This window comes from Pteronotus mesoamericanus, unplaced genomic scaffold (assembly GCF_021234165.1).
Source record: "Pteronotus mesoamericanus isolate MK-2021 breed Mesoamerican mustached bat unplaced genomic scaffold, CSHL_Meso_final contig_192, whole genome shotgun sequence".
NCBI classification, from domain to species: Eukaryota; Metazoa; Chordata; class Mammalia; order Chiroptera; family Mormoopidae; genus Pteronotus; species Pteronotus mesoamericanus.
In genome coordinates, this window is record NW_026555082.1 from 3,337,191 (window position 1) to 3,352,130 (window position 14,940).

A 14,940-nucleotide genomic window follows, 5' to 3' on the forward strand; every position below is an offset into this window, starting at 1 on the left:
TGCGGAGGGATGGGGGGGGCCTGGGCGGCGGTCCTGGGGCGGGGAGAACACCCCCGTGCCCTGGAGGGACAGTCTCAGCCCGCAGGGTCAGCCCGCCTGTGCCCCCCGGGGCCGCCACCTGGGGGACGGCACAAACCCGGCCGAGGGCAGGGGGCTGTTTTCTGAGCAGGCCTTGCACGGCGCGCTGGGAGTGTGACGGGCATGGGGTCGGGGGCCGGTCTGCGTGACCGGGCTTCCTGGTCCCTCCACGCTCTGCGGAGCAGGCTGGGGCTTGGTCAGGGAGCTCTGCGGGCGGGCCCCTCGGGGCCGTCCAGCTGCTGCCGTGGCCTGAGCCAGCACCCAGCCTCGGGCGCCCCTGGCGGAGGCCTGGAGCCGCAGGGGCCGCGAGGGGTGCCTCTCGCTCCTGTGGGGGGGCGCAGGGACCGGCAGCGTGGGCTGTGGCCGCCGGGAGCAGGCCCCCGCCCTGCAGGTGCCGGGGGGCCGGGGAGAGGAGCGAGGACCCTTCCTTCCCCTCCTGCTCTGCGTCCCCAGAGCCCTTCTGGGGCCGGGGCCCGTTGGGGAAGGTTCTGAGCTCAAAGGGCCTGCAGGAGCCCGGTGCGCGGTTCCGCCAGCCCGGCTGCAGAGCCCTGAGCCAGACGAGGGGGAGCCGCCCGGGGCCCTGCTGGCCGCCTTGGTCCCCATGTTCAGGTCGCTTACCTTTTCCTGCGGCAAAATGCACGTTCCCACTGTCCAGGGCTGAGGGCCCCTGGGGACAGACGTATCACAGGCCCGGTCCCGGCCCAGGCCTGCGGGGAAGGGAGGGGCAGCTCCCTGGCCTGCCTGCCAGCTGTTCTCCGTGGTCCGAAGGTCCCGCCCCAGCTGCATTGGCCTGTCCCGTCTTAGAGGCTCAGAGCAGGAGAGGGCTTCTCAGAGAGGCCCTCTTATTAGGGGTGCCCCACGCCCCGAGCGCAGGGATGAGCAGGCCGGAGGGGGCCCTCTGCAGGGCGCCCAGCAGGTGGCAGCCCTCGCTCTGGGAAACCGCCCAGGGCAGGAGGCAGGGCAGAAGCCACCTCAGAGCAATGAGGCACATGTCCCCAGCGCCACCAGGGGGGCGCGGGCGCGGGAGCCTGAGGCGGGGGTGTCCTCCACAGAGGCCAGACACAGCCCGAGCCCAGAGGCCTGGTTGCAGTCTGCTCTGGGAGACGCCCAGGCTGCCCACTGGGCCCTGGGCGCCGCTCTGGGCACGCGGCAGGGCAGGTCTCAGGCACAGGGGAGCAACGCCAGCCCCCTCCGCCCCTGAGGGCGCACCCGGGCGGGCGAGGCAGTGGACGGGCCGCGGCCTTTCCTGTCGCGTGTGCTCGAACCTGACTGTGTCCGTCAGCTCTTGGGGACGCCAGGCGGCAGGCAGGGCACCTGGCCACACGCAGCCTGTCCCGGCAGAGCCCCCCCAGGGACGGGCAGGACACCCCAGCGCCGCAGAGGAAGAACGTTCTCCATCCCCGTGACCCGAAAATGACACTGGTTCCCAGGCACGCTTGCTGAGGCAGGAGGGCTGCGTGTCCCTGCGAGGAGCTTTATGTTTCCCCACGGGCTGGTTGGTGGCGGCGGCCAGGGCTGTTCTGCGCGGGGTCTCCCAAATCCCAGGTGTTCTGGGGACCCCCTGGGCAGACCTGCTCTGCACCCACTGGCTCTGACCAGATGGAAGGTCCTTCAGCAGAGCCAGTCCTCGCCAAGGGGCACTGGGGACCCCAGGAGCTGCCCCCAGCCGGACACGGACAAGGTGAGGCAGCACCAGGAGCCCTTTGCCCCAGCAGGTGCTGCCAGCTGCTGGGGGTGCCCTCTGAGGCACCCCAGGCCTGGCGGCCCGCCCCGCACTGCCCCGGGCACCGCGGGGCCTCGCTTCCCCCGATTCCCGGCCCAGGAAGCCCCCTTCCGGCAGGGCCGGCACGGCCGGCAGTCGGCAGGGACCTCCGTGGAGTCCACGGAAGGGAGCTGCCTGGAGGGGCCTGCTTCTTGCTGCTTCGCCCGCTGGGGGGGCTGGGGCCAGACATCCCGCCGCAGCCCCTGCCCGTCCCTTGGGGGGCCTGGGGGTCTCGGCCTGGCAGGGCCCCCAGCCACCGGGGCCACAACGGGGGCCCGCGTCGGACGCCAGGCCCTTCGACCCAGGCGTCAGACCCGCAGGGCGGCACCGCAGGCACCGCAGGGACCGGCAGTTGCCACCTGTCACGCGGCGCCCTGGGCCGCCCCGCCAGGCTGCATGTGGCTTGGGGGCCTCTGTTAAGGGGTGACTCACATGTTTTGGTGCCATATGTTCGGGAAATGTGTGCACCTTTCCATCTTCAGCCAGAAAGAGGCGGAGTTTGGGAGCTGCTTCCCCACCGCACTGCTGCCCACCCCCTTGGGGGCTCCTGGGGCTGCGCCGCGTCCCGCTGCCTCCACAGCGCCGCCCTCGCCCCTGGCAGTAAGACGCCTCCCGACCCCCGTTCGGCCCAGCGCCCAGCTCGGAGGTCTGCCGCCACCCACCCAGCGCCCGGCGCGGAGCCACGGCGTCCCCCTCCCAGCCAGGCGGAGCCAAGCCCGAGGCCTGGCCAGTCTGCCTGCGGAGGCGTCTGACCTGGGAGACCTGCACACAAGTGCCCAGTGGTCACCTCTGATTCAGACGCACGAGTCGCGACAAGCGGTCTTTCTCCCTGACCACACAGGCCCGATCAGCCACAAAATCAGTTTAAAATAATTGAGAGCTGAAGGAACAAAGAAACCTAAGTAACTGAATTAAGCAACACAGGAGGCCCACGGCCACTCACCCCACGACGGAGTGGAAGAGCCCGGGGCGGCAGAGCGTGGCGACACGGTCAGACTGAGCGTCGGGGCCCCCCTGCAGCCTGCGTAGAAGGCCGGGGTCAGGAGGGGCAGCTGCGGGAGCCCCCCGGGGTGTACGGACCCCCAGGTAGGAGGCGATGGGGAGCACGCGGCTCTCGGTCCTGGGCCGGGCCTCCCCTCGCCCGCGCCCCTACGCCCCAGCCTGAGGCAGCAGCGGTGTCCCTGCCCGGCCTCGCTGCCCGCTGGGAGCTGCTGCTGGAGGGGGCGGGGGGGCGGGGGAGCACAGCTGCAGAGGATACATTTGGGGGCTTCTCCTCCCAAAAGAATCCAAACCTCAGGCACAACCTCACACAAAGAGAAGGCTGCGTTAGAAGAGAGACAACAGAGAATGACAGAACGTCAACACCAGGGAACTTCCGACGTCCGTGAGAAACACCTGCGTTCCTTCCTGACACCTGCACGCTGTTCCTGTTTCTTGACCGAGGACGTTTGCGTGAGCCTGCCTGCGTGAGTCCTTGCGGTCTCACCCACTGTCCGGGAAGCTCGCTCCGTGTGTGTCGCCGGTGGTGCGGCGTTGGCAGCCGCCCCCAGCCAGGCACCGTCCTCTGGCAGGGCCCCCGGAACGTCCTTTCCCAGCTGTGGGCTCCACCCACCCCAGCCCCACGACCCTCTCTCCTCGCTCCCGGCCCGGGGGGCAGGCCAACCCCGAGTTCCTCCGGGCCAAGAACAGGCAGCAGCCAGGTCAGCTGGGCAGCGAACCGAAAGGCAACGTGCTGTGCTGACCCCGCGGCCCTGCCCCCGAGCCCAGCAGCGCAGGCAGCTCCGCTGGAGACGGGACCAGGGGACGAGGCGGGGCGGGGGGTGGGCGGCAGCTTTCCCCGGGCCAGGACCAGGCGCTCGCGGCCTCGGGCCTAGTAGTACTACCCCCACTCAGCAACTGGCCGCAGGCCTGCCGCTCCCTGGAGGCCCGTCGGCCTGCACCCCAGATGCCCGGGACCGAGGGGCCAGCTGGGAAAGGAGCAGAGGAGCAGAGGGCGGGACAGGTTCCCGCCAGGGCAGGACGGTGTCGGGGCTCCGCTGTGTCAGTGGAGCGGGGGCCCCAGAGCGCCAGCGAGAGCCCCCGCCCTGCCTGCCCGTTCCCGGTGTCTGCTGCACTGAGGGCTGGCGAGGTGGGCCCCACAGCTACTCCAAGACTGAACGCCTGTTTTTAAAAGACGAAATGCGTAAAAGACACAAACGACCAATTTAAGTTTATTGCTTCTAAGACACATACCCTTTAAACTATTTTCCACCAGAAAGGGCTATTTCAACCCCCCCCCGGGGGGCAGTCACAGTCGCTGAGGGCCACGCCCCGCCCCGCACCCCTGCGGCCACTTCCAGGCGAGTGGGGCCCCACCACCCAGCCTCCCGCGGCCCCTCCCGGCGGCCCCCCCACGCGGTCCCACTGCCCGCTTCGCCGGCTGCACGAGGGCCCTGACCTGAGCCAGGAGGAAGGGCCACGCAAGAACAACGTGGGGGGTAGTACCACTCTTGCCCGTTGCACTGAGTGACTTGTGATAAAGCGAGGAGCGTGCCACTTCCACTGCAGGGCAGCCGCAGGCCCCAGAGAAAAGGGGCTGCGTCTGGCTAAGGGCAGGCAGGAGGGGCGTGAGAAATGGGAGCGGGCGGGGGGCCACCTCCCTCGCGAGCTGGGGAGAGAGGTGCTGGCGGCCGGCATCCGCGCAGGGCGCCGGGACCGGCCCAGCCCGCGACCCCGCCAGCCACCCTCCCCATCGAGGGGCTGCCAGCGACGCGTGCCCACACCCCTTCAACCCTAGCGCCGGTTCCCCGGAGCGGGCACGGGCGCCGGCCCAGGGCCGGGCCCTCAGGGGATCCCGGAGACCGCTCAGGTGTCTGAAGACCCCCGGGGGCCGGGCCGGCGTGCGCCCTTCGCCTCGTGACGCTTGTATGTGAACAGCCACAAATTAAACGCTGACAGTCCACACGTCACTCCAACAAACATGGAAGACAAGGCCAGCGCGGCCCCCACAGCAGGTCCGGTCGTGGCTGCGGAACAGACGGCGCCGCCCTCCGGCCTGCCACGGGCAGTCCCTTGGGTCCACAGCCGGACGCCGACCCGAGTGCCCTGCGGCTTCGGGAGTGACAACTGTGCGGAAGAACGAGCCCTTAACAAGTAAACACACCAACTGCCAGTTTTCGGGTTATAAACGTTTCTAATTAGCAGCAGAGGATGTTTATAGAAAAAATATACTTTTAAGAAAATAGCTGAAAAAGTCTAAAGAGATAAAAGTATAAAAAGTTTAAAAAATATATCTTAAGCCAAAATATTGCCCAGAACATATAAAACTTAATTTAAAAAAATTTGCCTATCTAACGTCGAACAGCCCAGGCCTCCGCGGCACTGGGGCACTCGCGTGGAGGAGACCCGGCTGGTGGCACCGGGGCGGCGGGGACCCGCCTGCAGGAAACCGCCCAGCCCCGGGGCGGGGGGGGCAGTGGGGAGACTGGGCACGGTTCCGGGAGGGTCTTGGAATCGCTGGGGAGCAGGGCTGACCCGGTGGGTGGACCGAGGGCGCTCTGGGGTGTCTGTGGCCGCGTGGCCTGGCAGCCCACACCACGGGCTCAGGTCTCCACCAGGATCCCCACCACGTGGCCCCGCTCGCCCAGACCCCGCTTGCAGCCGGCGCCGGGCGGTGGGGCGCCCGCGGGGCCCAAGGCCTCCAGCCCGTCAGCGGGGCCCGACTTGCCGCCCACCATGCCCGTCAGCACGGCGTCCAGGTCGTAGTAGGGGCCGTCCACGTCCGCAAACAGCCCTTCCACGGGGCTGGGGGCTCGGCTCTCCAGTGTTTCGAATATGTGATCCAGCGACTTCTGAAAGCCCCCTCTGTGCTCTCGGGGGCTGTCCGCGTCCCAGACGCAGCTCGGCGCGCTCCTGGGCACCGGCGCACAGGGCCCCGCGGGCAGCTCCGGGGGCAGGCTGGCTGCCGGGCACGCCCCTTGCTGCTCCCACGCCGCACGGCACAGGATCTCCGTGGACACCAGGCGGCCCCGCGGCCCCCGCCCGGCAGGCTGAGGCGCCGGCGCCAGCCAGGCCCCGTCCTGGGTCATCTCCTCTTGGATCTGCCGGACCGTGTTGGCGATGAGGACCGAGCGGCAGAGGTCAGGCTCGACCAGCGTGTGGCACAGCTGCAGCTTGACCAGGGACATGTCCAGGAGCGACTGCCGCTGCAGGCTGTAGCACGGCGTGGCCAGGGCGCCCTCCGCGTCCTCCTCGCTGTCCGAGCACTTTCTCTTCAACCCGCGGGCAAACATCGTGTCCTGCGGAAACAGAGGAAGACGCCCTTTACCCCGGCCCGAGCCCCTCGCAGACCCACCCCAGGGCCCTGGGGAGACGGGCCGAGTGCGCGCGGGCGGGCGGGCAGGTGCCTTCCATTCCCGCACAGCCCCTCGGCAGCTGGGGGTGGGCACGAGCCACGCACACCTGTAACCCAGCACAGCTACCTCCCCAGGCGAGGACAAGTGGACTCAACACGGAGGACACATTTAAAGGGGGCGGGCGCGTAACACCTTCCTCACAACCCAGGGCTGGGCCCTGGGCTGCCCGACTGCGCTGCCAGGACCCGAGGCGCTGCGGGCAGGGCCCCTCGACGGCCGGGCTGCGGCGCCGCGCTCGCTCCCCCGGGCAGCCCTCAGCTGGGACACGGGCTACACAGCAGAGCCCCCGGGCGGGGCCTCCCAGCTGCGCTGTCTCCCTTCTCCAGTTTGTAAAATAGCTGAACATTTTTATTTCAAATAAATCACTCAAGCTATTCATAAAGAGGGTTAGAATCTTTAATGTGCACATTTTCATATATTTTCTATTTCCTTTTTAAAAACACCGGCCCTTTGGCTCCCATTGATGAAGCAGGAGTGGGCGGGCAGCCGCGGGGGCGGGGGCGGGTCCCTGCCGAGGAGGTGGCCGCGCTGGGGCCGTCCCTCTCCCCAGGCTCCAGCCCGCCTGCCCCGCCCGTACACAGGAAAAGGCTGACCCCCCAGGTATCTGACATCTGACTTTAAGTGGCCTTGGGCATTTACCCCCAGGAATGAAAGCCAGTGTCCACGCAAAGCCCTGTACCAGCACGGTCACAGCAGCTGCGCTCGGCCTCCGGCGGAAACGAGCGGGCGCAGGCCTGGCCAGGTCCTCGGGGCTCCCCCGCCCCCGCAGCGGGAGACGTGCACCCGGCCCCCAGGGCCCGAGTGCCCCGCCCGTGAGCAAGCCAGCCTCGGGGGCTGCGGGCTGGGCGTGGCCAGCCCCCGGGGACGCAGCCCCCGTGCACAGAACCTCACGCCGCACACAGTGCACCCGCCACCTGATTCAGCTCCACGGCCACCGGGGAAGGGTGGCTGGGGGATATTTCTTTGCGACTTCCTGCGGATCGATAATTATTTGGAAATTAGAAACTGACCCCAGTTTATTCCCCTAGGAGACTACCTTCTGCAGAAGAGCAGACGGGTCTAACCCGTTGACACAGCCCAGCACCGCCCGCGACTCCTGCCCGGGCACCTCGCCGGCCAGCGCGCAGACTGCCCAGGAACGGACGCTAACCCCGGACACAGGAAAGCGTCCGGCTGCTTCTGCTAATAAAGGTTCGAGCTTCCTGTCTTCGTAGCAAATTCAACTTTCACAGCACTGGTTTAAAAGTCAGTAGCTTAAAACTGATTAGGAACAGGGTGGGCAAAAGTAGGTTTACAGTTGTGAGTACATGAAACAGTTTATTCTTGTATCATTACTGACTTGTTGCATTATTTCCCACAAGAACAACTGTAGACCTACTTCTGCCCCTCCCCCCCGCCCGGTGTTCTGAGAACAGATTATGTCAAACGGTAAAAACACATCCTGTATTGAGGGAAAAATGGAAGTTTCAAGGGTTCTTCTCCGGCAAGTCACTGCCCCTCGTTTGCTCCGAGTAGCATTTTCAACAAACCCCAAAACTCGAGCTCTGCCTGACAACTGATTTAATGCCAGGCCCAAACCAACTCACCGGCACAGCATCAGCCCCTCGTGCCCCCCAGATTCTAGGGTCTCCGGGGGTCAGGGTGCCACGAGGGCTGCTGGGGTGGCGGGGGGTGCACCGAGCACCCGGAGGCCTCGGAGGGGCCCTGGGGAAGCCGGGGCAGGCAGGCACCTGCAGGGAGCCGGCCTCTGTCCCAAGGAGCAGCCCTGGAAGCCAGCAGCTCTCTGCAACAGCAACCACGTGTCCCCACTTCCAGCCTAGGCCCCCCAAGCAGTCCCCGGGGCCACCCGCTTCCCCAGGCCCCCCAGTGTCCCAAGCCCCTCTTCCCACCAGGAAGCGCTCCCCCCGCCCCCAGACCTGTGCCAAGCAGGCAGTGGGGACCACTGGGAGCTGCTTGGCGCTCTTTGCCGCCTGCCCTCCCTCCCGGCCTCGCTGGGACTCCCGGGAAGAGGACCAGAGAGTGCAGGGTGAGCCCCTCGTCGCCCAGCTCGGTCCTGCGCTGTCTCCAAGCACCTCTGCTCCGAGGCGACCGACCCATCAGTGGTTCTGCTCTCTTGCAGACCACACTGTCTGTGTCGGGGGAGGGTCCACAGCTTCTGCCAACAGTCGCTCACTTACCCCAACAAACATACCCGCTGCCCAGGGACCCTCGGACAGGGTGCCCCACCACCCACCGCCTCCCCGTTTCAGTGACGCTGGCTCTGACTCGGGCTCACCAGGGGTCCCGGTGCTGGACCCTTGGAGCAACCCCGCCCGCCCTGCCCCGCCCCAGCCGACCGAGAGCGGAGCAGCATCAGGCCGGGGGCACCCACCCCTGCTGCCGGGGAGGCGCTCACCGCCCGCAGCCCCGGGCTCTCCTGCACCGACTGCCCTTTCGGGCAGTCCCAGCACCACAGGCACCTCAGCCACGCTCCCGCCGCCCCTTCCCACGAGCCCCCCTGCTCCACGGCCTCTCCCATCGGCCCGCTTCCCACCAGACGTCATGGGTGAACAGTGCTCTGCTCGTCCATGCAGCACGAGTCAGCAGTCACTACACAGACCAGACAGTGATCTCAAAACGCACACAGTAAAAAAGCAAGAGCAAACGTAGGCGCCACTGGACTATAGGACCTGCAGAACAGGCAAGCTGACCCAAGGGCGCACAGCGGAGTAAGTCAGGGAGCTGCCCACAGGCCACTGGCCTCGGCTCTACTCAGGGCACTACAAGGCGCCTGGTGAACAGGGACTTGGGCAGAGCCTGCTGTCCCCCAAGCCCCTCAGGTGGGCGGCCCGCTGCGCACACCAGAGCCGTTCCCGGTCGTTCCTCTCAAACGCTCCATACCCTCGGCAGCTGCCCGGCTGTCACTCAGCAAGGGAGGGCCACAACTGAGGACACAGCGCAGCCTGTCCAACCCCAGGGGGGCCTGGGGAGAGCCAGCTGAGCAGGGTCCTGAGGGCCCGAGAGGTGCCGGCGCAGAGGTTGGCCTGGCCCCGCACAGCCTTCCGCAAAGCCCTCCCCGCAGGGGCGCCCAGGCCCTGGCTCCGAGGGCGCCTCCCCTGCAGAGCCCGACCCCATGGCAAGTCACTAACAGACACCGTGAGGCACCCCCACCTCCATTATCTCCCGGAGCAGCCAGATCGTCCTGCAGCGCGTCTAGCGAATGCCAGATTCCTACCTGACACCCTCCCAGGTCCACCCGCTCTGCCCTTAGGCCTCCTCCAGACCAGCTGACCAGTCAGAGACACGGGAGGAGGAGCTGAGTTTCCACAGAGGGTGGAGCCAGAAGGGCGCCCTGAGGGGCCACCCAGAGCCCCCCAAGGCAGAGGGGACCCAGGCCCACTGCACGAATCCTCCGCAGGCGAGGTGGGTAGAGGCGCAGAGCCCCAGATTCTGAGCAGCAGGGTGGGGGCAGGCTCGGCTCCGACCCAACGCGCCCCCAAGACCTTCGGCCCCCGCCAGGCACGCAGCAGCCCTGGGTTTTTAAGGCAACTCCACACTCTCGGTTTGTCACTCGATCAGATCTGCAGGGATACCTCCATCAGAGAGCAGCGGGGTGGCAGGGCCACCCGGCCCGCAACAGCAGCGGCCGCCGCTGTGGGGCTGACGCTTCTCCTAAGCTATTGCTACAAAGAGAACGTCAGGTCCTCTGTGATCTGGAGTGAAATACACAAACTTTCTTTGCCCAGAAACGTGTCCCGGTAGCGTGGCGAGGGGAACTCCCTGCCCTCTGTCCAAGCTAAAATCTGCAGAGGTTGTCACAGCCATTTTATTCTGAACCTCAAATTTCACGTGAAAACGTGACAAAACTTGAACACAAAGCAGTTGTACGTAGGAAGTGGATAAGAAGTGAGTTCAGTATTTTTCTTGGCTTGTTTTAAAAGACCAATATGCCCGTCTGGTGTGGGTCAGTGGACTGACCATCAACCTGTGAACCAAAGGGTCGCTGCTTTGCTTCCCAGTGAAGGTTACAGGCCAGGGTTGCAGGCCAGGTCCCCAGTGGGGGGTGCACAAGAGGCAACCACACATGCATGTTTCTCTCCCTCTTTCTCCCTCCCTTCCCCTTGCTCTAAAAAAATTAAATACATAAAATCTTTAGAAGAACAGTGACCTCGGTCCTGCATCCTGAGCGAGCAGCACACAGGCCGCCACCAGCCGAGGAAATGCAGCCGGGAAGCCGGCTGCCTGGACCGCAGCCCCCCGGCCGGCCGTCACCCGGGGCACTCTCCTGCCGGTAACCCTATTTTGGGTACAACGAGCCTTTGAAGAAGTGGAGCTGAGCTGGCCTCTGGGTTGTGGAAGTGAGTTCCTGGTACTTTTTCAGGCCACAGCCGGGCGCCCCCCAGGCCGACGGTGCGGGGCGGCAGGGCAGCCCCAGGAGCCCGGCGCAGACAGCTCTCCTGCAGGTCCAGTCCAGTCCAGGGCTGTCCTGTCCGCCCCACCGGCCTTGGTCAGTCTCCGCGGGGCTGGGAGGCTTCAGCAAGATGCACAGGAAGCCGGCGGACTGCCCACCTTAGACCACGAGTCCAGCATCCTCTGCTCAGGCCTTCCCTGACCAGCTCGGAGGGAAATCGGAGGAGGTGCAGTTTGGCACAGGGGAGCCATTGCAAAATATCCTTAGTGCTCCTTTACAAAGTAATTAGAACCAAGAAACAAAGGGGAAGAACGCGGCCCCGGAGAGAGGTGGTTCCAGCTGGGTTGTCAGGGAAGGCTTTGTAAGGCCAGCAAACCCGATTTTTGTCAAAGGGACCTAAGATGACATTCAAGTGCTCCATTGCTGACATCCAGCACCCACTCTGCATTCTGCACGGACTGCCGACTCGGAAGGGAGCGTAAATCACGGCCACGGTGGATCGCCGCGGGTGTGGGGCAGGGCAGGTGGACGGGTAAGCGGATGGTGGGTGCCTGAACGGGTGGGAGGGAGGCGGAGGGGGGTAGGTGGATGAAGGAATGGATGGGTGGGTGGGTGGACGAGCAAGAGACGAGGAGCAGCAGCCACGGGGCCCTCTACTCAGGGCTATACGTTTAAGTAAGCGCGACGAGGGTCAGCCCCAGGGTCCCCGCCGCGCTTCCCGGAGCGTCTCCCGGGGACCAGGAGGAGGAGCCGGAACTGCCCTTTCCCCAGTCCCGCGGAGGAGAGTGGGGGCTCCGCTGCGGAGGCCGGCACAGCACAGCAGCGCCCCCGCCCATCTGAAGTCCTCCAGCGATCAACGGGAGCCCCCGCTGGGTTACGGACACGAAGGAGCCGTAGCTCGGGGTAGAGAGAGCGCGGGACGGTGAAGGTCGAGGCTGTGGCTGCACCGGCGGGAATCCAGGCGGCAGACGACACGACGGGGAGGCGGGGCCACGCGGTCGTGCCCTCCTCCGAGCGCCCGCCGCCCGCCTGCCGGGCTCTGGGCCCCAGGCCCCCGGCCCCCGGCCCCCAGGCCTATCGGGTCGCCCCCGTGTTGCCTCCCCGCCGCCCCAGACCCCGGGCCGCCGCGCCGCCCCCGGGCCCCGCAGCCTCCACGGCGACGAGGGCCGCCAGAGCGTGCCAGTGTGCCCTCGGGGACCGCCGAGGCGGCGGAACCGGCAGCCGGGCCCCAACGCTCACCTGGCCGCCCGCCGTCCACGCCGCCGCCCGCCGCCCGCCGCCGCCGAGGGAGGGGCGGGGCCTGGGCGGGGCCGCTCAGGGCCCACAAAGAGTCGCGGGGCACCGCCCGTCCCGCCCGCGGATTGGCCGGGCTCGGAGGCGGGGCCCCCGTTTCAAACCAGGGGCGGGGCCTGCCGCTCCAGTTCCCGCGCGGCCGCGTTGGCCGTTGGGCCCGCGCCCTCCGCGGGCCCGCCCCCGCCGGCTCCCAAGTCTCCGCGCGCGGCTAGAGTGCGCCTGCGCAGGCCACCTTCGGGGCGGGGCGAGGATGTGAATGAGGGAGGACCAGGCTGGGGCAGGGGAAGGGGGAGGAGCGGAAGGAAGCTAGGGGCGGGGCGTAGAGAAGGGGCGGGGCCGGAGGAGGTGGCGGGCCGGGGGACAGGGGACAGACGCGGGGGCCGACAGGGCCGCAGCCCCTTGGGCAGCCCGGGTCACTAAGGGGCCTCCGAGCTCACATGGAACCACTGAAACCGTAAAAGTGAAAAGCGGGGGAAGTGGTTTTCTTTTTTTTTTAATAGTGGAAAAGGCCTTACGTAGGATAGAAAATCCTGAACTCACTAGTGCAGGTGAGGACTCGGGTGGTCCTGTGTCCTGTGCTGGGGGCTGAGGACATGACCGTGCAGGTCACACAGGCCTTAGGGTGAGGGGGCATCGAGGAGACACCCCAGGGAGGGGAGGACGGGAACTGGGGGCGAAGTGGGGACAGACGAGGCGGGACCGCGCCTGGCGCAGCCTAAGCAGGGCGGGAGCCTGGGCTCCCCTGGGCCGACCCCTGCAGGGCCGCTGCTCGGCAGAGGCGCGGGTCCTGAGCTGGGCTTGAAAAGGGTCCCCGTTGAGAAGCCGGGGGGGGGGGGGAGGGGTGCGCTGGATGGAAGGTCGCTGTCCTGGGGTGAAAGACTAGGACTGCAACAAATGTGAGGACATACAGGTGTAAAAGATGCGTATGTTCTAAGCATATGCCACACAAAAGATTAAATTCCTTAATACACACATACTATTCGGTAAATGAAAGCATGATCAACAAACCGGGAGCGACTGGGCAAAGGGTGTTGACACAGCAGAGCAAAGGAGAAAACGCTGTTGAGCTGGTGGGAAGGGGCTCAGCGGCCGCACAAGAGGCGGAGGCGGGCTCAGACGGTCAGGGCGGCAGCACCAGCAAGGAAGTGCCCTCCCGGGCTGCCGTTGTTTTTCACCCACAATGTCCAGCATAAGATTAAAAAATTAACAGGCATACCAGGACACAAGAACAAAAAATGTCCCAAAAAAACCAAACCCAAAAAACAAACAAAAAAAGAAAAACAAGGGGAAAAAAAACCCAGATAATAGAAACAGATTCATGGGTGGCCCTGATATTGGAGTAATCAGTTTTTAGAAATAGTAACTGTTCAAGTTACTAATAGTGATCAAAAAAGTTAATGACAAGGAGAACTGGAATCTGTTAAAAAGACTCAAACAGGAGCAACAGCACCCACTTCACCCAGAGGCTCTGGAGGGTGAGGAAGGGACTCTCCCCTGCTAGTCCCCGGGGGCCCGCAGAACCCTCGGATGGTGACAGGAGAGGAAAACCACAGGCTCCCCTCTCGCATGGCCAGCCTCTAAAATTCCATGCCAAACCCCAGCAAATCAAACCCAGGGATATAAAGAAAGAGAACACCTCACCCCAAGCTGGGTTTATCCCGGGGATGGGCGGTCAGTTCCCCATTTCAACCAACCAGTGGACTTTATCGTAATAAAATGAGGGAGCAAAAAATGACAAGTGTCAGTAGGTGGAGAAGACTCACCTGATAAAATTCGACACACATTTGTGATACAAGTAGGGAAACCGAACACACGGGTGCCAAGTGAGGACCGGTCCACAAAGGCATCCTCACTTCAGGTGCTTGTTGCACGCGGAGGGGCCATCGAAACCAGGCAGCTTCGAAAATTCACGGGAAGGGCTCAGAACGCTCACTGAAAATGGACACACGCGGTCGCGGCTCATTTCCGTCCAAGGGCCAGACTGAAGTCCGCTGGGGCAGAGGCACGTGGGGCAGGTCCAAGCAGGCTCCAGGCACGGGGCTTCCACCGTGCACGGCCCAGGCCCCCCCCAAAACACACCTCAGACTGTGTGGTGTGGCCCCTGTGCCCTGGCAAAGAGGCGCTATTAGCAGGCAGGGTGCCCCAAGGGTTTCCAGATTGCCCCTCGGGACCCCAAGTGCCAGTACCAGACTTGTCCTTGGGCGGGGATCACGTCTACTGCACAGCAAGGGAACTCCCTCCACTTCAATAAAGTGTACTTACAAAACACCTGTAGGAAATGCTAGAGCGTGTGGATGAAAAGGGGCCCACATACCACATACGACAAGCCCAGGGAGGCCCGCATGAGCAGGTCTCGCAGACTCAGAGCCAAAGCGGCCACCCAGGATGGTCACTGACGTGAAAACCTCCAACTGCAAGCGGGTCAGGGCAGGCGGTTGCGTCACAAAGGCCAGTAGCTTCCTTCACAAAGGTCAGTCTTTGCCTTAACTGAGCCTGACTATTGCCTTTTGCATCTAAGATAACATGCCTTTGAAATGTCAGCCTGATCTCCTTTTCCAGCCCCCCAGGGCTCACCGGCCTGCAGCAGAGCCCAGAGACCCCCCATCCTAGCCTGCCCCCCCATCTGCATGGGCTGTGTTAACTAGCCTGTCCCCACCAATATAAAAGAAGTCTATGTCTCTTCATTTTGCTTTTTATCTAATCCCAGAGATTCTCCCACTTTGCTTTCTCCCTCCCCCCATCTCCCACCCATGGGTTCATGTGACCCCCCCCCCTTTTATGGCTCCTCCTTTGATGCTAATGTATAAAATAGGGCGCGAAACTGCCGTTCTCAGGAGCATTTTCCCAATCTGTTGAGATTTTGCTTCTCAACAACTGTCATCGCTTTGGCTCAAATAAAAACTGCCCGTTCGGACATCCCGCACCTGGGCAAGTGTACGGGGAAACGGTGTGAACGCAAGGGCTCGGTCCCGAGAGTAGAAAGAGAGCCAGGTGCGTCTGCGCCCCCGCTCCCTCCAGGCCTT

At 64.7% G+C, this 14,940-nt stretch overlaps 1 protein-coding gene across 1 annotated transcript; it reads right to left on the minus strand.

Moving 5' to 3' along the window:
• Positions 1–4,877: 4,877 nt before the first annotated feature.
• CDCA4 (cell division cycle associated 4) lies at positions 4,878–11,920 on the minus strand. Its single transcript, XM_054567691.1, has 2 exons — positions 11,864–11,920; positions 4,878–6,117 (listed from the first exon to the last, which is right to left on the minus strand). The coding sequence occupies exon 2, from the start codon at positions 6,109–6,111 to the stop codon at positions 5,422–5,424; it is 690 nt and encodes a 229-aa protein (XP_054423666.1). The 5' UTR covers positions 6,112–6,117; positions 11,864–11,920; the 3' UTR covers positions 4,878–5,421.
• Positions 11,921–14,940: the final 3,020 nt, after the last annotated feature.